The sequence below is a fragment of the Seriola aureovittata genome, chromosome 12 (assembly GCF_021018895.1).
Source record: "Seriola aureovittata isolate HTS-2021-v1 ecotype China chromosome 12, ASM2101889v1, whole genome shotgun sequence".
Lineage (NCBI taxonomy): Eukaryota > Metazoa > Chordata > Actinopteri > Carangiformes > Carangidae > Seriola > Seriola aureovittata.
The window spans coordinates 5,182,131-5,205,451 of NC_079375.1; the positions used below are offsets into that span (position 1 = coordinate 5,182,131).

Below are 23,321 nucleotides of genomic sequence, written 5' to 3' on the forward strand. Positions count from 1 at the left end.
AAGTGAAGACCCATGTGCTTGTTTGTGGCTTCTTGCTTGTTTGGGTGGGAGTACAACACTCACAGGCCAACCTGTGCCAGCCATGTTACATTTGTTCTGCACATAATGAAGAAATGTTGTCAATGAACATATCTGGCAAGTCTCAAAATGCTCATATCAGAAATATCATCATTGACAATGTGCTTCAATGTGCTTGACAATGTAATCTGTTTCTCTTAAATTATATAAAACATTTTTCTGCATAGGTTTAGGCACTCGCAGCACTCTGTAAGGGTTACGGAAAGCGCGTGGTCTTGGTTAAATATTGAAAGTCAACAGTGACTCAATGTGTTTATTATTAAAACTTAAACAAAACACAATCCTTACCCAAAGTGCTTGTGTTGCCTAAACTGAACCACAAATAAAACTCAGGATGTGAAACCCGCTTTTCAGTTTTAAAGTCCAAGAATATAACCTATTTCTGTTGCTCAAAAAACGCTGCCTATGAACATCCAGGAAGCATTGCAACGTAATCGCAGCATAGAAAAGAAATTTGTAATAAATAAATCTTATTTCTAGAAGACCGGGTCACACAAGCCTAGCAAGCACAGCTCCTTAGCAGTTATTGTGTAAATAAGCAGACCGGCACTTTCTCACTTTCTTCAACCATTTGGTGACTTTGTGCCAAGCATCACTTCATACTAATTTCTACCTGTAAACATGGAAGCACAAAAAAAGGAACATTTTTAGCAAATCGCCATTGAACTTGATAGAGTAGATTTTACTCCATTCTCTTGTGTTTCAGCTCAATCCTGAACCACCCACTATCCCATAATGCCTTGAGAAGCAAACCACTCGCATCCTATAGAAAATGAACTGGTGCTGCACCTCATTCAAGTTGTTTTAACAAAATACGATGAGTATATATAAGTATTTATGTGTGTGTGCGTGTGTGTGTGTGTGTGTGTTTGAGAGAGAAAGAGAGCAGAGAACTGAGGGTTATTCGTGGGGAGATGACATGAGCTGTAGTGAGCGCTCGTGTGTGTTCGACTGAGTGAATAAGACGCTGAGAAGGAGATGATGTAGGTTTACTGGTGAACACGGGGGAGGTGAGAAACGAGGGAGGGATGGACTGGTGTGTGAGATGGCAGGTGGCGTTGTAGTGTGTTTTCACATACAACACACACACAACACACATGTGCCATCTGTAGCCTCCCAGCAGAGCTCAAAACGACTGGTCAGATCGAGTTTATCAGCACTAAAACACAGAACCCGCTCATGTGTTACAAAATCTGAACATTAGATTAGCCTACAGCTTCTCGTGTGTGTGTGTGTGTGTGTGTGTGTGTGTGTGTGTGTGTGTGTGTGTGTGTGTGTCTGATGACTAGTATTACTCACATTGTTAGGACATAAATCTGCTCACATAGTCACATTTTAGGGATGGACATTCAGTTTTAGGGTAATGGCCATAGAGTTTTGGTAAGGGTGGGGGTTTGTAGTGGTAATATAATAGGTTATGGTTAATATCCCAGAAATATATAGAAGTCAAAGGGAAGTCAAAAGGTTGAGTCTATAAATGTGTGTTTTAATCTCTAGTCATTTTACAGAGGATAAATCATTGCACCAAGCTAGGCCACGATGCTACGCTAATAGCGTATCAACCTTCATTGGACAAGGATGCATTTGAGCTGCTTTGAAGAAAAGAGGCTTGACATCTTAACAGCACACTCTCTCACTCTCTCTGTCTGAAACTCAGTGCAACAAGCTCACATCTTTTTGCTGAGGTTGTTAAAGGCCATTCTGGGTAATGAAAGAAATCACTCCATGAGGTAGAAGCGGATGAGGCCTTTTGGAGAAAAGTGCACATGCCAAAAACTTTATGACAGCACTTGATCACAGTGAAACTCTTGAAAAGTTGGTTTTGCTGTGTCAAATTGGAATGTCTCCTTTAGAGCCACATGGTTCATAGAGGAGTGCAAGCCTTTGGAAGGATCTTTTAATGTCTGGTGACGAAGGTGGAGAGCAGACAGTGTTTGCACAGACAGTTCCAGATGAAGGGAAAGAGAAGGTGGATGGAACAAATGATCGACGGGGGGAAAAGAGGCGTGTAACGCCGCGCTGCAGAAACACTGAGTCATTCCTAGCTTTAGCTTCGCTATGCAGGGGGTGAATTTTACAACAGCTTAAACTTCACCCCATAAATGCTCTCCTGATACCTTCCAGATGTATGTTACAGAGTTAGCACACAACACAACACAACACGGCGGGCATGTTAATGAGCTGTAGTGTGTGAGCGGAGCTGGGTCGGGGTGTTGGCTTATAGCTCAGTGCTCCAGTAGCTTGGGAGGAAGGCAGGAAGGAATGTAGGGCTGTGAGAAAATTCCCCCTCTCCGTCTGGATCTTATTTGTTTTAAGTGGTAATCTGCCACATCCTCATTTGTTTTAAATTTGGCTACACCGGCGGTGCTCAGCGGTCACTGCTGTGGTCGCTGTGCTGTGCACGTACTGTATCAGATATTACTTATCAAACTATCTGGACAATACTGTGACATCTTAATGAGAGATTTTTTTATTCCGTTTTCATTCCATGATGGAAATGGCTGCTAACGCTAACACGCCCACTTGTTCTCATGTATGATCAAACATTCTTGCTGTTGATTGAAGGGTCAAGTCAAGGTCAAGGCTGTAGGTTTGATTTGAAAAGTAGGACACAACTGAATACTACAAAGCTCATCTCAATGATCTCACTCACTTGTTCCAGAGCTTTCCACGGTCTTCGCACAGTCTTCATCACCACCAGAAACTTTCCATTATTGTGGGACTTTTCATATATGCTAAAAGTTTTTATTTTCTGCTTTTAAATGCATTTGTTTTTTTTGGCCAACTTAGCAAATAACAGATAATTTTGCTTCCATAATAACAGTAGTGTCTGTATTATTAAAGCTCTAACTCTATTAATACCTTATCTTACTAATGCTCTATTCTAGCATCTCATTAGGGTTAATATTACAATCACAGTTTGTGACGCAGAAATTGAATTGTATACAAGTGTGTTTATATAAATGAGTTTGTTTCTACATGAAAAAACAGAGAGTAGTTTCTTCAGCCCTAAGGACTGTCAGCTGAGCTCCCTGTCAGGCTGCATACGGTTAGCACATTATCACCTACACCCACAGTTAAAGATAAAAGAGTATCATTACATATTCAAGGGGATTTTCTCAGAAAAGCAAATTTAAAAAAGCTTTCGTGGACCACGTTTACTGATTTGCTGTTTTTTCCACATATCATTTAGTGGTATGGAGTTGCACAACCCACATTTAGTTGTATCTTGAAGTGTCCAGATTTCTGGTGTAACCAGCACTTCATGAAGATACAGCAACACTTTTATACATCTTCTGACCTTCCCTTGAACTCCCTGGGATTGGTTGCTTATTAAGCTTGACATTTAGTATACTTGCGCTCACTGTTCTGTACATCACTGTGGCCAGCTAATAGCAAAAGATGGTAATTTAAACATCTGCTGTTGGGCTCCCAGATGGAATGGCAACTGTTTTGCCCTTGAGCAAGGCATTTGCTATGGACAGCTGCATTTGAAGGGCACAAATAGCCGGTGTGGTTAATGAGTGATGTGAGGGCACGTAGAGGGGGCTGCAGGGCTGCCGACTGAGAGACTCTCCTTAACTAGAGTGTGAAGAGACAGACCCACTTCATTAAATGGGCCTGTCTCGGTAAACACAGACTGCCTCCAGGACTGGCTGGAGTGACTGAGCGAGTGTAGCCATCTGCATGCACACACACACACACACACACACACACACACACACACACTCACACATATCTCTCTCCCTATGGCTCTTATTTTATGAGCCTGGGTAAGACAGGGCAGGATGGGGAGGGGAAGCGAGGTGGGAGTTTGATGCTACGAATAAATATGCCATCACCTAAACATCACTGTTGGCACTAAGACTTTACTGGTGAATACTTCAGTCCATTTTTCACCGGTCATCTAAAACCATCCACGAACACATGGAGAATAAAAGACAGACAGAAAAATAAAGTCAGAGTGCAAGAACTGTTTTGTTTGTTTTTTTCACCTCGATTTAGACATGGAAAATTGTTTATGCCCTGAGCTGTCAGCGCTGCACATACATAATGTGTGTAAACAGACTTGCCTGAGAATTACTGCATGTTTGATAGTGTGGAAACTTAACCAGTGTTTTGATAATGGCTAAGTGTGTTTGTTATTCTTAATTTGATATTCACATTTTCAGAGGATGATGTTGCAGAAACGTGCATGTTGATAATAGTTAAGTAAATGACTCACAGTGTGTTAGTATACAACACGACGCATAGACAGTCAGAGGACTGAGCTTAAAATGTCTCTAATTCTTTATGGGTTTGTGCTGTTACACTGCTTTGATTTTGAATTTGTATTGATCATTTATGCAGTTTTAATTGTTGTGTGTTTGCTATCTGCACCTTTTCCTCTATGGTTGTGTCAGATTCTGCTTCATTGATTATTGATCAGGCCTCTCTCATCTTATTGCTGGTTTCTGGTGAAAGTAAAACCTCTTTTGCGGATGTAGTTTTTGTCTTGGTGGCCTATAGTGGTCAAAAAGAATGATACGATTCGATGCTATCTATGCTATATCTATCCTCTGTCATCTCTATCCTGTCTCCATTTCCACTATAAACTAATCTAACAAAGGCAAAATGCCAAGAATTATCTTTAAAAAATTCTTAGCATATTAAGAAATGAAGTTTACCTGGACTAAGTCTTTTCTTTGAGGGCATTCAGAGGCTTTATGGTCAATACACGTATAAAAACGACCAAGATAAATCCATAGAAATACTCCATAGACATATCTGTGCTAAGCGACATACTGCAGCTATGTCTGTCTAGCTGTTCGACCATATGTAAGACAGAAACCTTTAAAAGTCTGATGTCTGCAGGAGATTTAGAGGAGAAACACATTTCCCATGTCAAACCGACGAAGAGACTCTTTGAAAGCCACCACCTAACAAGCTTTCTGTCTGAACGCTAATGCTGTTAGCCATGAGGAAAATCATCAGTCAACAGTTGAATTCCTTCAGTCTGAGACAAGCTGACCGTCTGGCAGAGCCTCAGTCCAAACCTGCAGCTGAAGTTTCTGTGGGAAACGTTTATAGGGTTTTTTTTGTTTTTTTTGTCTTTTCTGGTTCAGCTGTAGCGAATACATTAAACTGAGCATGGTTAATTATCTGGCTCAGTCAGGACGCCTGCTTCTTAAATCTGTATTTGTAGTGAAGGGTCTCATTAGACATACATTCCACACATTCTTACCTGATAGCTTCTGCCGCTGACCAGCAGGCTGAAGGAATATCGTGATACTCTACCCAGCCTCCTTAGGGAAACTCTCTGTTCTCTTGTCTGAAAGGTCAGAGGTCAGTCTCGGCTTCAGAACAGAGACCCTAAAGTTGGTATGGATTTTCTGTCTTGCTCAAGGACACGATCAGCTGATGTGTCCAGGTTCCCGGCTCTTCCACTTCACCCTTTGCAGCTTTCGATACTCACCAGGCAAAGTTGTTTCCCCAGCTGGCTAAAAGAGGAAGAAGCTTCTTAGCTCGTTACATCGTATTACAAGTTCTGAATAATATGCATTATTTGTATAGCACTTATCAAAACAGTTACAAAGTGCTTTTAGACAGTACAGCAATAATAAGAGACAAATGTCTCGACAGTAAAAATGTCAGATGTGAAAATCAGGATTAAAAAAAGGCCAACAAAACACTTAAAACCAGTGATACGAAAACTGTGAAAACTGTTTTATGAGTGATGTTGGATGTTGCTGTAGAGTCTTGATGTCTGAGGCATCGCAGACTATATCGAGTTCATTTCCACTGTGTTTTTCCCGTCCTCACAGTCAGAGGGGAAATCTGAAGCCGATGGTCGCCTCAGATTATCTGTTGGGGATCTCCACAGTCTGATCTGAGCCGCCCTGATAACATCAAACACGTCTGATATGTGCGACCTTGTTTACAGAGTGCCGAGCAAGTTGTGTTGTGTGGAGGGAACACAGACCACCAACAAACAGAGTTTACAGAGAAGTGGGTTGAGTCTGCTACTTGGATTAGTTTTTCATTGGAAAGCTCCAGGCCACAGTGACGCTACAGAAGTCAGCATGCTACGTATGTGGACAGTTTAACGTATGTACTCACTTCATCATGAAGTTTCACCCACTGGAATTAATTTGTGATAAAAGGTTGAAATGTACTTCTTGTTGTGACCATCTTCCCTCGTCAGCTGCTACTTCACATTTATTTCCTACATTTCCCCACTTAGTTTTAACAAGCCCTGGATATCGACCCTGAACTTGAAGCACTCAGCTGTGGCGCATTATGCTGGAGAAAAAAGCAAGTGTTTTATATAAAAGACATGTTTTTGTTCCTGCATTGAATTCTGGTCTATTGAGGCTATCGTCAGAGGAAGAAATGGTCTCTATGTCTCTCAGCTCTTCTTGTGTGATTGTTGATCATCTATATATACGGCAGATTTTGTATGTTGATTTTTGTCTTAGAGGGACTGACTCCAAAATATATTACCTTTTGATTTTACTTTTAAAATATTTAACATCAACCTCTGCAGCAGCTGCTAGAAATAACTGAATGTCACATTTACACTTAACCGCCAGAGCAAATAATAAAATGCACCTAGAAATTCAAGATCCACCATCTGTAGCAGTTCACTGCAGTTCCAAAACCGAAAGCTGAGACTCCAGGAGTTGCACGATTAATCTCAGGGTTCGCAACATTATGTACAAGACAGTAAAGAGTAAGAAAAAAAACCCACTGGTTTACTAAACAATGTCAGTTTGAGGCGACTGTGCTGGAGCTCCACAGTCAACTGTCAACTGTCGTTTCCAAGATCAAGAATCAACTTTGACTCGTCAAGTCTTTGTTTTATTCTTGTTTATTTTGTCTCTTCTAATAACTATTAAAATAAAACAATCTGACAAGGGAACATTACTCTTTGAGTGAACTGGTGAAAGCTCATACATATGTTCAACCTGTCACGAGTAGATATTACATGGATATAAGGGGTAACGGGTCATAAAGGTTTGGAAGCTTTGATCTAGTGTGAAACGCAGAGCTGAGAGACAGTTTAACAACCTGTCAGGCGTTTTGCTTTTCTCTTTGCTAAAGCTTGCTTCCCTCTGGGATCTGCGGTCTGGGACCTTTGTTCTGAAGTCACCTTGCATCTCAGCATGTTTTCGTCACACACACGTAACTTGTGAAGCCTCCACAGGCTCAGTGATTCAATCAGATCCAGTGCGGTGCAGAGAGCGGAGGACACAAGAGAACAGCTACTTCTGACTTACTCGTGCACTTACAAAATGCACTTAGACTCACGTAAGCACACTACAGGATAACACATTAACAGTGCATCCAAGTATAGTATCGGTTCAGCGATCCATATTTACAGAAGTCACATACAAACATGTACAAAGCCTACAGTACTGAGCACACTCACACAAACACACACTTGAGATGTCGTGAAGCGGACGGTGGGAGGACAGAGGGGTGTCGCCTGGTAAAGGATGAGGTGCTGCAGCGGTGGTGGGAGGTCCTCACGGACAGCGGAGACTGATGAAGACTTTCAGTGCGCTCAGTGGGATCCACACAGGCTCCCAGTGCTTCACACTGCCGTGTGTTCGTATGTCTGTTATCACCGCCCCACTCTCCCTCTCTCTCTCTCTCTCTCTCTCTCTCTGTGCCTTTGTCACCGCAAGAAAGAGGAGCCTCCGTCCAATCCAATCCCAATCACACACACTGGAGACAGGGCTGATGCTGTGAAGAAAATACAGGGTCTGGGGACTGGAGAAACATTAGATATATAAACTCATTTTGAGATTAAATGCACCTTACATCACGGTGCCTCACAAGCTATCTGTGACATGTTGAGGTAATCACTATAAATATTGATCTTTTCACCAGGCAAAGGCAGATAGACAAGCAGCTGTTGCCAATAATGTTCTATACAGCTGCCATATCTGGAGATTTTTTTTTCACTGTGAAATGCTCAGATTTGCTGCTGCAACATGAAAATCTTCCATAATTCATTTGAGACAGCTGCCGTGACTCGCAGTCCCACACCTGCAGCAGCTTTAAGGAAGAGAAGACAAAACATGGCAGACAAATCAAGTCAGCTGACCAGATCGGTATTTTAGGGAAACGCCTCAGTTCAGTCAGTAGTATCAAAGCAAAACATGTTTGAGAAAAGCAGATATTACACCCTTTGTTGTGATTGTAAAGTCTCTTTTTATTTACACTAACAACATGCACAGGTTTTACATCCAGGAATTGATTTGAACAGTTATTTAAAAACCTCCCTGCAGCCATGTTTACAGTAAATGTTCAAAGATGATCACAGGTTTTGTTAATTTAGTTTGCACTAAGAAATCAAAGGACTGCAGCTTGTACAGCCATCAAGCTGAGGGACTTGCAAGAAGCCAGTTTAAAAAGGACTTGTCAGTACTGATGCACCAGCTGTGAGATATCCGGACTTATTATCTTTGCTCAAGCTCCAAGCTGTTTATCCTACATTTCCCATAGTGCAACTTGATCGTCCCTTTCATCAGAGTCTCCATGTTCCTAATTTGTAATGCTGGCTTTCTGTTAAAACATCTGTAGTCTTGTAATTTGAGTTTCCCGTGTAAAACTAATGGAATACCTGTTTTAAATTGCGTTACCACTAATCAACTGTTGATGGCCTAGAGGAGCTTTTTGGGCAGATAAATTAGGCTCAGACACAACAATTACTGAAGCATATGTTGAGCAGCTGTGAGCATTCGAGCAAAGAGTCTGTAATAAAACATTGTAGAGGGAACAACAGCAGAGCTCAGTAATCCACCGGGACAGGTTCATGTAGAAATCAATTATGAGCTCAAATTCATCTCAGCACTAAGGTACCGAAACCTAAACCTGTGTCTCCTCTCCCCTCCTCCAGGTACGACTATGTGGAGGTTTACAACGGCGGGGACGAGCTTTCGCCCATGTTGGGAAAGTTTTGCGGGAAGATCGCACCGTCCCCGATCATCTCCAGCGGCGGCCAGCTCCTCATCAAGTTCGTCTCTGACTACGAGACCCACGGGGCGGGCTTCTCTGTTCGCTATGAGGTCTTCAAGACAGGTATGCAGTGGTCCATTGGTTTCATTATACAACTGCTGAAATGTCCTTGTTGTAGCTGCCGGTGTTGGACAGCAGCATCAGCTAAAAGCTTAAAGAGGAGCAGCAGCCGAGCTGCAGTTGCTCTGCTGTTTTCCATACACTCCACTGAATGTGATGAATCGCCTCATGGAAAACAGCCAATTTAAATTCAATTGTAGTGAAGCCGACTTTCTACATGACTCTGGTTTGTTCTGTAGCTCTTGGATCAGTGTCATACATCACCTTGCTACACCCGATGAAAAATAATCTGCAATAAATACTTTTTATGCCATTTACTGTACACTGTATCTCAGGAGAGGCGGTTGAAGGGCAGCAGGGAATAGTAATGGATGTAAAGAATATAACATTTTTGCTATACCTCTACTCGGATTTCATTCAGCCTGTGTCTTACTGTTTCATCCCTCGCTCTTATGATTAATAATTATAATTGCTGAGATCTGGGAACATGGCAACATGGCTTAAAAGGAGTCAGGCAGAGCATGAAACACGAGCAGCGGGCTACTTGGCCTTGAGTGTTTCTGAAATAAAGGAATTTGTGGTTTGTGGATTTTATGTGAGGTTTACCTCCGCTCATAAATGGAAAGGAAACTCAGCAGGTGGAGAATTATGTTAAGTTCTCATCATCACAGGAAGGTATGATGAAATTTAATCATGCTGGTGGTGACAGCATCATCGCGTTTGCAATTACAACGTGGTGAGAACTGCATCAAAAATCATGCTATGAGCCAAATGGCCAAATGTATTGGAGAGAGAAAACAGAAAACAAAAACAAACATTAAAATTCTTATCTGTTATTCTAATTGTCCAACTGCTCGTGTGTCATGCTTAGTTTGTCTTAATTAAAGCATTATCATTCTCTGCAATTACTTTAGTAGGTTCATTGTCACCATAACTGAGTAATGATATAAAATGTTTGTTTTTTTTTAAAAAGAGACAAGTTGATCCTTTAAACGGAAAGAATTTCTTGGTTTTATGTTGAAACTAGCACCCAGTGCCCTAAAGTAACTTTTCAGAGATTACAACAGGCTTAGAAATGTTTCTAAATTCAGGTCCCACTGTTGTCCAAGGTTATCCAAACCACCCGAGCTGAACCTCTGGTACACTGACCTTTAAGCTGCAGGCCAAATAAACTCATAGACCCAGAATTCCATTAGAGCAACAGCGATTCCCAGCTGGGGCAGGATGCTAGCAGGACAGACTTACATAAACACTGCCTGTCAAGGAAGGAACCTTGCTCCCGTGTCCTACATTTGTATTTGCTCTTCCCTCTTGGGTCCACTTGAGTAGCCGCCAAAACGGCAATTCTCCTGTGACCACTTCAATTTCCACCGATAGGGAACCCGAGATAAATCAGATAAAAAGGGAACATGCGTTTACATGAGATTCCTCTTTTTTTTTTTTTTTTTTCTTTTCTTTTCTTTTTTTGGTTGCACCCCTGAGAGCAATAACCATTCACAGAATCACAGCATCCAGAAATAACAATCCCCAGGTGGAGTCATGTTGACGAGTCCTGTTTTGTGCAATGAAAAATGGATAGGCGAGTGCTCTTTTGTACTTAAATGAGGAGTGAGGCAATAACACGAGCAGAGTTAGGGGCCCAATTCACACTGGAGCTCCTCCACGCTCTGCACTCCCTGTACTCATCGCTGTCTCTTCTCTAAACTACAAAGTACGGCCCCACTTCTGATACCAAAACTTTAAAGTCTGCTTGTATCAACTTTAATTTCAGGGTGCGAAGTGGAGCCGTGACTGATGAATGACAGGATGTTATTAGAAAGTCAGTGTAATAAATCTTTAAAGTAGGTCAGCAAAGTATCAGCTTAAAAGGAACACTGCTCCTGAACATTTTTCATTTAAGGTTTTTTTTTTTTTTTTTAAGATGTAGCTTCCAGAAAGATTTCTGATGATTTATATTTGAGCTTTGATCTTTAATAAAATGATATGATTGGGATTCACAGACTGTGGAAGTGTCAGGGTCACCTTGCCATTTACTTTTAGAAAATGTATAACTTTATATCATTTTTAGCTGTAATACCTGACACCTGTGATGGTGGTGAAAGTGAATTTGAGGCTGGCGACTTTTTAGGATCTAATAAAACTACAATAAATTGTCAATTAAAAAGTAATTGTGAGGTATTTAGTGTAATTTTAAAGGGAATCTAAGCATATGTTAGCATTTACCTCAAGTGTAGTGGTATGTAGTCTAATATATAAAAACCTCGACCAATAACCCAATAAACCAATAAAATGATCAGCAAGGCTGGAGATGGCAAGTGAGAAAATGTTTGAACCACCTCCCTTCAGAGTTCATTCTTGGACTGGAAACAGTGGTTGAGGGGGGAAAAGATCACCACAAGGTTCATTTATAAGCTGTTCTTCACATTATTTTCCTCATCAGAGTCTTCATTGAATTAGCTGTTCAGATTTCTGTTTGATTGCATTTTGTTTGTTTCTTTTGCCCAGAAATTAACTTCTAATCTAAGTTTTTACTGAACAAATTCAATCTGCTGATGAGGATCATGTGGTGTGTTCAAAAGCTCCAGAACAGCTACTGTACAGCTACAGCAAATCTGCTCCAACTCAGTCACCGCTCCGACTTTCTTGTATTAATGCAGTTGGTGGATGAAGGAAGTGTGTGTTGTTTGTATTACTGGGTGTGCTGGTTTGAAGCTGCAGGGTACGAGTGATGTAGTAGATGTCAGGACTGTGACACGCTGCTGCTGCTGCTGCTGCTGCTGCTGCTGCTGTTGCTGCTGCTGCTGCTGCTGCTGCTGCTGCTGCTGCTGCTGCTGCTGTTGCTGTTGTTGTCCCTGCGTGTGTTTGTCACAGCAACTGTTTTCCTGTTGTTGCTGTTGTTGTTGTTGTTGAGCACGTCCGGCCGCTGTCTCCTCTCTGCCAGCTACTGTTCAGCTGCAGGACAGACGCCTCAGAGCAAAGTGGGAATTTTCTAATTGTGTACGTGTATGAGTGTGTGTGTTTGTGGTCATCAGCATTTTTGTGAGTTTACATTCTATAGATTATCTGAGCTCATGTCTCTTTTACGTCTTGTTTGTTTTTTTTGTGTTGCTATATGCCTATATCTGTCTTTGCGATTCAGTGTGTGTGTGTGCGCAACAGACAGGTGCATGGGACCCCAGGCTCATTTAGCTAATGGGCTGTTTGTCCTTGGAGGCAACAGGGGTGACCTGCAGATGAGATGGATGCTCTGGCATAGAAGAGGGGCTCTGAAACTAGGACAGCATGTGTGTGTGCGTGCATGCGTGCACGTGTGTGTGTGTGTGTGTGTGTGTGTGTGTGTGTGTGTGCGTGTGCGTGTGCGTGTGTTGGCCTGAATATGGGTCCTCTACCCTCTAACAAGTTAAAAACAGCACTTGTAGTCATTCAGGTAATCCCCCTGCCATGTTGCTGCCTTCCTTCTTGCCACATTTAAAATCCATTACAGTCAGAGCAGCATATTGAAACTCGCTGCTAAATGGAGCCGCGGCTCTGGTTACAAACAGGCTTTACACTCCATTGAGACCTCCCTCTTTGTCTCTGTGGTACTACTTCTCTCCCCGTCTCTCTTTGTTTGCAACTGATAGTAAAATAATAAACCCTGGAATATCAGAGCAAAACAAGCGAACAATAACTATTCAATGTCTGATCACATTGAACAAACAAATAAAACACAAATGTTTTTTACATAAAAACGATGACAATGGTGAGATTAAAAAACCCATAGGCCTATGGGATTAGAAATACTTCACATTAAAGGAGCTAGTTGTAAGGTTTGCTAATACTACATAGCCAACATTAGCATTAGCAGCTGTATATTCACCAGTCTTGCCAAGAGCTTCAGCCATAGTCGTGTTTACAATACAAGAGGTAATAAAACCTACGTAGTCTGAGCAGCACTACTTCTTCAGGGCAGACCAGACGCTACACTGACTCGGTATCGGAAAGTGACGAGACAGTGTGAATGGGCCGCAGCTAGCTGGTTAGGATGTTGTTGCCTAAACCTAACGAAACCTCAACCATAGAGGCAGAAAATGCTCCTATGAGTTCTTTTTGGAGAAAGATTATGAGTTAATGAACTTAGCAGTCCGCCTGATTTGACATGTGTCCCTGCACACATTCTTTTATCTTTATGTATCTGTCCTTAGCTTTATCCCTTGTTCTTCCACGTCTGTCGACACACCACCACAAAAAGCAGCGACCCTTGTTCAAAAGACAAGCTCAGCTTGGCCTTCAGGATGGCGCTTTGCAGTGGTGGGTAGATCTCAGTACTAATGAGCGTTTGGCTGTCTCTCCATATCCGTACCCATCATCACAACTCCACCCTCTGCTGACCACAGAATACACATCATTTATAAATGATAGCCAAGCGAGGCCTCTTCAGTGACCTGGAACCATATTTGCCCCAGCTCTCTCGTTTTATTGCAGGTTTTCAAAGCAGAAACACATGTCTCAGCGGTTCAGTCGATGGGGGGTGGAGTGGGTAGGGGGTGGATGGCGGAGGGGTTTCTACGCCAACTTCAAGCCGCAGTTGATTGAAAGTGAAAGAAACAAAAAGATGGATGGCCAGAGGATTAGCCAGTGAGAGATGGGGGCAATGTACCGTGTTGTTTGAGGAAAGTACACACTCATGTTGGTGACATAACAAAATAACAGTTTCACTTTAGCATACAGTCTTTGCAACCTGTTTATATACACACGGATTTCTTGGCTCTTTTGAACGTTTTTTGGGCAGTTGTGTCTTTTTGAGACTTTTAAACTGAAATAATTCACTTGAGGCACAATTAGTCAGACACTCAGTTTGAATCTCCAAGTTTAGTTTAGTCTCTGACTCTTTGCTTTAGTGGAAGGAGTGAAAAAGATTTGGTTCTTTCCTTCACCAAGGAGCTGATGTTTGGTTTGTACAGATGAAATTAAACTGGACTGTTCAGTCCTGAGTTTCTCAACTTATTTGAATGAAACAGAGCCTGGTTGGAGGTTTCCAGTCTCTGGATGTTTTCTAGTTCATTACATTGTTTGTTTTGTCTTTTGTTAACTCAGTGGTTTGTGTGGACTCGGCATTTTTCCCCACTTTGTAAATGTTTAGTTGTTTGTCTTCAGATCAAAGGCTGCTCTGTTGCTGTCATCCACTATGTACTGAAATGAATCAGCTGGAGACAGGGTCAGAAAATGACCTATGGTAGCCAGTGAGGGTCAGTTCTCATATTAATACATGAAAATGAAAATTATGTCGGCATTGATTTTTATTTTCTAGGAATTATATGAACATTAATTTCTGAGCTTGACAGACATAGAATAGATTTCTCAACCCAGATTTAAGCGACCCAGCTGTACATTTCTCTCTCTCTCACACACACACACACACACACACACACACACACACACACACACACACACATATACACATACACACACACACATAAACACACACACACACACACACTGGAAAGTGTGCCAACTGAGCATTGAAGCCTGCCGCATCCCTCGCCGCTCATCCTTCCATGTCATTCATCACGTCGCCCTTTTAATGACACCACCTGTGTCAACAGCGAGGGGTCCACTGGAGTGTGTGTGTCTCTTTGTGTTTCTGTGTGTGTGTGTGTGTGCGTGTGGATTCTTGTTTACAGGCATGTTCAGATAACACGCAGGTCACATCTGGCCTAGCAAGACACACACAAATACACACACACACACACACACACACACACACACACACACACACGCTGATGGTGCCTCCGAGGGATGCTTGACCCTTGTCCACGCCTCGTGTCGTCTTCCTCCAACAGAGATCAGTCACCGTCTCGTAGCCTCGATCATGTCACTTTACCACAAGCGAGGTGCGAACAGCCACCGGGGCCGACTGATGGGAGTCCACGCTAGGATTTTTCATGAGTATTGACAGTGTGGATGTGACTGTGGAGAGAACAGCTCGCGTTCTAAGGACGACCATGTCATAACAGCTGCCCAGTTAACCAACTTATTTGTTTTCAAGCTTTGTGTGTTGACAAGGTTTTATTTCTACGATCTAGAGGAGCGTGTGATGCTTACATGGAGTTATCTGGTTTTTATGCATCCATAGTACTTTCACTGTTATCTGCAGCTGCATTTGTAAAGATACAAACTGTTCAGTTTCCTTTGCACAATCTCTCTGCGTCTGTGTAACATCACAGGCAAAGTCCCTCTATGCCAACATGGTCTCAACAGATCACTCTACCCTCACATGCCGTATGGCGATCCTACCACAGGGGGCATTCTTCAACAAAGTCTTCTTGTATTTTATTCTAGTATCGTAAAATAAAATGAAAGAAATGGAAATGAAAGTTGGAAATTGTAATTTCCTCTAAAAAAAACACAGAACATACAGTACTTTATTAGAAATGTGTCAGAAGTTTATGAATGGATACAAAAATGATGCATCGCAACCTGTACCTTTACAATACAACTCTGCCTATTCACCACAGGATTTTGCTCTGTTAACAATCTGACAGAATTACATCACAATACAACACAACATGAATATCTGAATATAAAATCACATCACAGCTGATGGTTTCGACGCTGGACGGTGTTGTGTGCAAATACATGAATGAAAGTTGGATAAATTAAACATCTTTATCAGGGAGGTGTAAAATAATAGCAGACAATTTTAGGGTGGATTTTTTTTTGTTTTTGTTTTTGAAAAAGTAAAACATATATCTTTATTTCTCAATCATGGTTTCACAAAGATGCATATCAAAAGTGGTTATTTGTACTGTACAAACCAAAAATATATATCAAGGAGGAGCAAGAACAAAAATCAGAACATCATGCCTCAGAGCAGAAATAGGTCTTATAGATGAGATTGAAGCAGATGTGGTCGACTGATTATGTGGGGTAGCATGTGTGTGCATTTGGATGTGTCTAATGAGCTAATGGGTTTGTTTTTGTTTGTCTGTGAGTGTATCTGTGTGTGTATTGCTGTTTGTTGACCACGATCAGTCCCTGTAAACAGCCTCTCAGTGTCTGGGACAGTCAATAAATACCAGTTAAACCCTCCCCACCCCCCAGTCCACAACCCACCCCACCCCACACACACAGACACAACACAGACACAACTGGCTCCAACAGGGGAGAGAACCAATCACAGCAGAGCTCGTCTGATTGGAGGGAGATGACATAAGTTTTGTCAATAAAACAAAGGGTGTGTTTTCCATCTTAACAAGACATGGAGCCTGGTGTGTCTCAGAGACTGAGCTCAAATTTGACTTGATATAAATCAGCTGTTGTTTGTTTGTTTATTTGTTTGTTTGTTTTTGCAGTTTTGTTAATCTAGCAACAATTATTGTTGATCTAGTAAGTGATGTTCTTATTTCTCTACTGTTACTGTTATGTCTTCGGAAAAAGTCTGTTTTCCCGTCTAATATGGGCTATTTTTTCAATGAATCTCCTCATTGTTTTAGACTATATCTGATCTAGAGTTTTAAAAAAGACTAAGAATTCAGAGCTGTAAAAGTGTTTTGGGCTGCCGGAGCACCCTGAAGCGTTCAGTTCATGTGTTCAGTCCATAACATTTTCATTGTTTTTTGCTAAAGGGCAGAAAAAGGTCAAAAATATATAAAAAATGGACTGGATAGCGAACATTATCAACCCAAACAGACACAAAAGTTTCTGAGGATGACTTTTTGCAGCTATGAATAGCTAAATGCTTTTATTTTTTATCAGCAACCTTGAAATCTTTGCTGGGAAATGCTTGTTTCCAGTTTTAAAGTATCATAGACATCTCATTTTGTAATAACATAAAAAGACATGTTAAAGGGAAGTCGTATTCAAAGTGACAGTTATGTTAAGAACAGGTTATGACCCCTCACCACCCTCTAACCCCTGATAGTTCACACCTCTGTCCAAGAGAGAGTTAGTCACTCTGTCCAAACACATCTTGACACTCAGCTGTATCTCCTCCCCTCACAGGTCCAGAATGTTCCAGAAACTTCACGGCTCCCCGGGGCATCATCAAGACGCCGGGCTTCCCCGAGAAGTACCCCAACAACCTGGACTGCACATTCATGATCTTCGCCCCCAAGATGTCGGAGATCGTGGTGGAGTTCGACAGCTTCGACATGGAGCCCGACACCACGCCACCGCCGGGCGCCCTCTGCCGATACGACTGGCTGGAGATCTGGGACGGCTTCCCTGCAGGTGAGGAGAGGATTTGGATCAGGTTCAGATCAAAGAGGAATGGTTAATATGATGCTATACATTTGAGATTGTTCATTTTCACTGATTAACAGACTTAAGCGTCCACAAGCATGATTTAAATTTTGTAAGCATTATATGAACCTTCAAGGCCGTTTCAAGAATTTCAAAATAAAACTCAAGCTAACCAAGCACATCAGTTCCGTCATAATAATTCAGAAAAGTATCCTGTCCTACCAAACCAAAACATGCTGATTTTCTCCAAAAGAAATCTCATTCACTGAGAAGTTGGTGAATTCGAAGCCGAATTTAAATGACAAGTTGTTATTTTTTTCACAATTTAACAGATGATCCTCATTGTTTCTCCCCAAAAGATGAGCTATGTTCAACTGTTTTCACCTTGTGCTCCCAAGCAAAAAAACCTTGCCATGGTACAACAAAAAACGAAATTTCCATTCTTCCATTGAAATGACTTGTTTAGTTTGTTTTGCTTGAGTTACACATTTCTATTTGAATGAGCACTAAAACACCACAAATGACAAGATGCATAAAAAATACAGCTGATTGCACATTAGATTTGGGGGAAGACTGATGCCATTCTCATGCTAAATATGAATCTACTGCCAGCAACCAGTAAGCTTAGCATAAAGACTGGAAAGTAGCACCTCCAAAGCTCAATAGGAGGGGAATAAGGAAATTTCACAAAATGTTGAACTGTTCCTTTAGCATCCAGAAACTTACAGCAGGTACTAATCACTAATGGCTGAGCTGATGCTCAGTTGTATCAAGTATGCAGGATACACTGAAAGAGACCAAGCTAGTGAAAGAGAGACTCGTTGTTCCTTTACCAACCGCACTCTGAAAATCAGCTCTCCGCACATGAATGACGAAGAAGCAACCTGCTCTACCCTCTGTTCACACTCCTCGCCTCATTTGGACCGCCTTTCACAGCTTCCATTGTCGTCTAATTAGCCGTACAGTGCGCAGATAATGGTGAGAGCTACATACCTCGGACAGGCCTGACTAGGCTGCCAGGATGTCCACAATACTCGCTGCTGTGCCCAAAGCTTTGCCTGATCATTGCCAGAGGAGGGGACTGGCATGGGAATATGAGGGACACAAAGACTGGCACAGGTAGACAGACAGTGACATACACTTTAAAGCCGTGCCAGCATACATAACATGCCAGGGCTTTTCCTGTCAAATGATCTGTGTGTGTGTATCCGTGTGCACTCAGGTGTGTCTGTTTGCATGAACATTGATGCATGTACTGCGTCGGCGTGTGACGCTATAGAGCCTGTGTATCCCTGTGTTTGCTGAGTGAACGTGTGTATCGGTGCAGATAACAAAGCGTCTCTGTAGCAGGGTGAAGACCTGAATGTAGTCTCTAATCCCCATCAGACACTTTCGCAATGTTAACACTAACATCAAACATTCCCATCATGCACTGCTGTATTCTTTGAGAAATTTGCATCAGTTCTGCAAAAAAAAAAAAAGATCATAAATATCATGATTGGAGAGTTGTTAATTCTGCAGAACATATTTTGTCACTTTGACAAAAACATACTTATCACAAGGGCCACATCTGATGTCGGAAAACACAACATCTCAGCCTTCAGGGCTACCGTACATATTGCCTGTTGCTGGTTGTAGCAAAAACACACATAGCATCATAGCGTAACCAGATAAGGCAAAAAAAATTCAAAGTATAATCCGTCACAGATTGTCGACTACCTGCTTAAAACTGTAACTGATAAACATAATCCACCAGATTACTGAAGCTCGGCATTCCACTGCCGTCGCTTCGTGTTACTTTTTTTTTGATTATTTGCCTCCAAAGCCGAAGGAAAAATTGGAGAAGCGTCTTTTTTTTCTTTTTTCTTTTTTCTTTTTTATAATATTTCTAATTTCATTCTGGGCTGAACACTCCCTCCTTCAGTCCTCGAGAGGCTGCAGATACAGTATCTCCACGAAACAGGAGGCACCACAAGCCTGGCATTGTTTCTCTCCGATAAGAACAAGATGAAATGGGCAGCAAACTGTGGGCAGGCGGGGACATCAGCAGCGCTCAGTGTTTAGACACGAGACAGTCTGTCGCTGTGTGCTGCATGTAAGAAAATCACGTTGTTACAGGAGATTTTAGCCCCAGTTTGTGCCTCTCATGTTTAATCATCACATTGAGTCACCATGCTCAGCATCTCTTTTCCTGAAAGATAAATCCCCAGAAATCTTATGCAGAAACCCAGACGGCTGCTTGATTAGCTTAACTTTTAATGATGTGAATCAGAATTTAACACTGTTATTGTTATTGGGTATATTTACCTAAATCAATATTATTTTCCATAATTTGTCATGCAGATAAATGAAGGATAAATGTCATTTGAGGTTATTTTTTGAAGACTGGTGAACTTTGGAAATGGATTAAAATGTCTTTGGTTTGTTGATTATTTTTGGTAGCATTTTGTTTTATTTTAGGGGCCCATCATTTCCAAGCGAATTCAATTGATGCACTTACAGTTAATGAATTCCAGTTATTCACCAGCATAAATCAATGAAAACAGGTCAACTATGCATTCAAAAATATGAAATTTGTCTGCAGGCAAGCATGAGATTCAAGAAATGGATTATGACAAACTACATCATCCTCTACAGGAGATTTCCTAGAAATTGATTAAGAAATGACTTGTGTGACTGTATTTGTTCATCCAGATGGATATAACAGTCTTTGAGGATGTTTTGAATTAAACTCAGGGGTTTATCTTTCTTAAAATTTCATGATTAGTTGATACATAACTGGCAAAAACTGATAGCAAATATTTCACTGACTTGTCGACTTGTTTCTTTAGCCACAGGGTACAGAGAGCCACAATTTACTGACTTGATATTAACATCAAGTAAAAAAGGGAATTCTTCCAATTTAATACGCTGAATTTAAATGACCATTAGTGATTCTTTTTGAGTCATGAAAATGGCTTTTTTCATCTCTCTGCCATACTTCATTTCTCTCACAAAAATGTGTCCAATCATGTGAGGACTAATCTTTCCATTTTCAAAAAGCAGAATTATACCATTGCTTTAATTAGATGACAGTAATTCTGCCACATTAAATATAGAGTTCAAATCTTAATTTAACTACCTGGATTCAATGTTGTGAATGTGGTAACTAACAGGATGATAAAACACACAGATTTGACACAATACCCTGCACTGTCTCGAGATAAAAGGACTATTCTTTGCCGTTCCTGATGTGATTATATATAGACCGTTTATATATAGTGTTTGGATAATAAGTGCCAATACAGTATACGGTGGAAATGAGAGTTTCTGCTAGCTGTTATGTCACCATTTTTCCTATCTCAAGGGCACAACTTCACTTATGAGAGGTGAGAGATTGGAGCTGACTGGGGATCAGCTGCTCACTGTGACTGTCTGATACAGTTTGATCAGGACAGGTTAAAGTTTTGGGCATTTAATCTAAATGTGACGTTTTTAGACTTGAACTCTGTGTAGAAGGGATGTGACACATTAAAAACACAAGTCTCAAACTCGTGTGTTTCTGCTTTCAGTCACGTAGCGTTTCCCAGGACAGTGAGGTCAGGGAAGGACAAAGTGAATAATACAAGCGCTCTGCAGTTGATGAGTGAGGACGCTGACATTCTCCTTTTTCTTCATCTCCCCTGTTTCATCTCTCATTCCCTTTGTCTCTCTATCACCCCTATTCCCTTTTCTCGTCCTCCCTTCTTCTCACTTCATCTCTCCTTCACCCCCCCCCTTCCCCCAGTGGGTCCTCACATTGGCAGATACTGTGGCCAGACTTCCCCGGGCCGAGTGATCTCCTACACCGGCATCCTGTCCATGACCATCACCACTGACAACGCCATCGCCAGAGAGGGATTCTCCGCCAACTACACCATCCGTGAGAGGAGCCTCCCCCCGGGACACGAAGATGAGGGTGAGCAGCTGGATTAGTGATGAGAAAGGAAGGCGGTGGGGGGTGTTGTGTGATGTGGAGGGTACAGATGTCATCTGGCATTAGGAAGGACCAGGGTTCATTTCCTGGGTATGTTTGTGTTGTATATTGTAAAGATGCTACTACAGCTCATAAAAATTGCCTCACCTATAGCTGATTACTCAGTGGAGTGGTTGAATTAGTGGTTTATCAGTTCACTCAGCTTCAACGCAAGTGTCCTTGAGCAAGACGCTGAATCCCTACCAGCTCGAACGGAGTTGGTCTATATGTGATCTTTGACCCCTGACCTCCATGTTGGAAGTAGAGCAAGCAGAAAGAGAATCACCCTTCATATTAACAAGATGCAACAAAGAAAAAAATGCGACTTCTTCTGGATTTAGAGAATTTTCCACTGCTATGATCCCGTATTGTTCTTGCATATATTCCAACCCTGTCTCCTATCAATTACCTTTATCTACAACATATTTGCACCAGCAAATATGGTTTGAAAGAAACATGTTACAAATTTACAATTTACAATTTACAATTTAAAAATTAACGCAATGAATTCACAGAGAACGTGTTTGTTTTCTGCCACAATATCACATCTTGCAGCACAATAATCACTCGCAGTGACTGCAGCATTGTTAAACCTTTTTGTGTAGGAACTCACAGCAGCTGGCTAATGTTTGGGAAAGATTGAGATATGGTTTAATAGACAAAAAGTTACAGTGACCTCAGACACAACATATTTATTAACGTTTTTATTAACGATTCAATAACTTTAATCAAAGCGTTTTGTTGCCTAAACCACAGACCAGAGTCAGGATGCATAGCAGCCCAGTCTCTGGTGTGACAGTTGTTTGCTTTGTACGCCAGCCATCCTCTCCAAACACCTCCTGGCCACTTAGCTGCTGTTAATACATTTAACGCTTCATTCATTCAAAAAATACATCACCTCTGAGCATAATACAGCCAGCGATTGTGTTTCCTACAAAATGGATTTGCAGTCGCAGTTTAGTTGTATGGAAACGTAATTTCTAGGGGACATGGTTGGAACTCGCACAGGATGAAACCAGCTGTAGGAATCATTTGCAGCTACTGTTTGATTCAAGTCTGCTTGAACTTGAAATATCAGAATCAGGATCTGAGTTTTACTACAGATTGGTGTAAATGTAATCTTATCTCATGGCTCAAACTGAATTTAAAATGTGATTTGGTTCTGGTAAATACAGCCTGTAGTTTCATCAGTCTAACCTACCTCGAACTCTTATCTCCTCCTTTTGAACGATGTATTTGGCTGATATTATCACCAGATGAAGCATTTCTCATTGTTGCTTTTCGGTCTGCTTTTACGTTCTCGTCCACATGTTCTTTAACATTCTTTAAAGCAGTTCGTCTGCATTAGTTGACTGTATGACCTTGTTTGAAGGCCTGTAGAGATTTAAGTTATGTTGGTTCGTATGGTTCTTGCACTCTGGTGACCTCTTCCCCACTCACTCCAGTTTAGGAATGTGAGTGTGTACAGAGGTGAGTTTACCTAAGGTCCCATGGTGATTTACATGGGCACTTGGGGAGAAATGAAAATAAAATTCTATATTTCACTGCTCTAAATTGATATTTAAAGACTTAAATCAGTTACTGTGTATTTATTTGGTGTCTGGGTCAGTGTTATCCTTTATCTGAAGAGTCACATGTCTCAGCTGCACACACTGGTCAGTGAAGCTGTTTAATTCTTTCTTTTCCTTTGTTTAATGTGCAAAAATAATTATTGAGTTACCGCAATAAATACTGTATCTACTAGACAACGTAAACTGGCTTTCAGTACTGTCAGACCATACACAAAATAGGCATAAGAAATATCCAATATTGACAAAACAATCTCAAGTCACTGGCCATGTAGTAGATTTTCTTGAGCTTTTGATCGTATCAAATGAACTTCGTCAATAGACAGAGTTTGTCAGTTCTCATATAATTTCCATTTTTTACACATACACATAAAGGTATTTGAATTTTCAAA

General features: G+C 41.3%; 1 protein-coding gene across 2 annotated transcripts in view; it reads left to right on the forward strand.

Annotated features, from left to right (window-relative positions):
- Positions 1-23,321, forward strand: part of LOC130178525 (neuropilin-1a-like) — an 85,577-nt gene that overhangs the window by 15,208 nt on the left and 47,048 nt on the right. For both annotated transcript variants that reach the window (XM_056390851.1, XM_056390850.1), the window contains exons 3-5: positions 8,966-9,147; positions 17,128-17,355; positions 21,134-21,304. In XM_056390851.1, the coding sequence (XP_056246826.1) occupies positions 8,966-9,147; positions 17,128-17,355; positions 21,134-21,304 (581 nt within the window). The remainder of the gene's footprint in view (positions 1-8,965; positions 9,148-17,127; positions 17,356-21,133; positions 21,305-23,321) is intronic.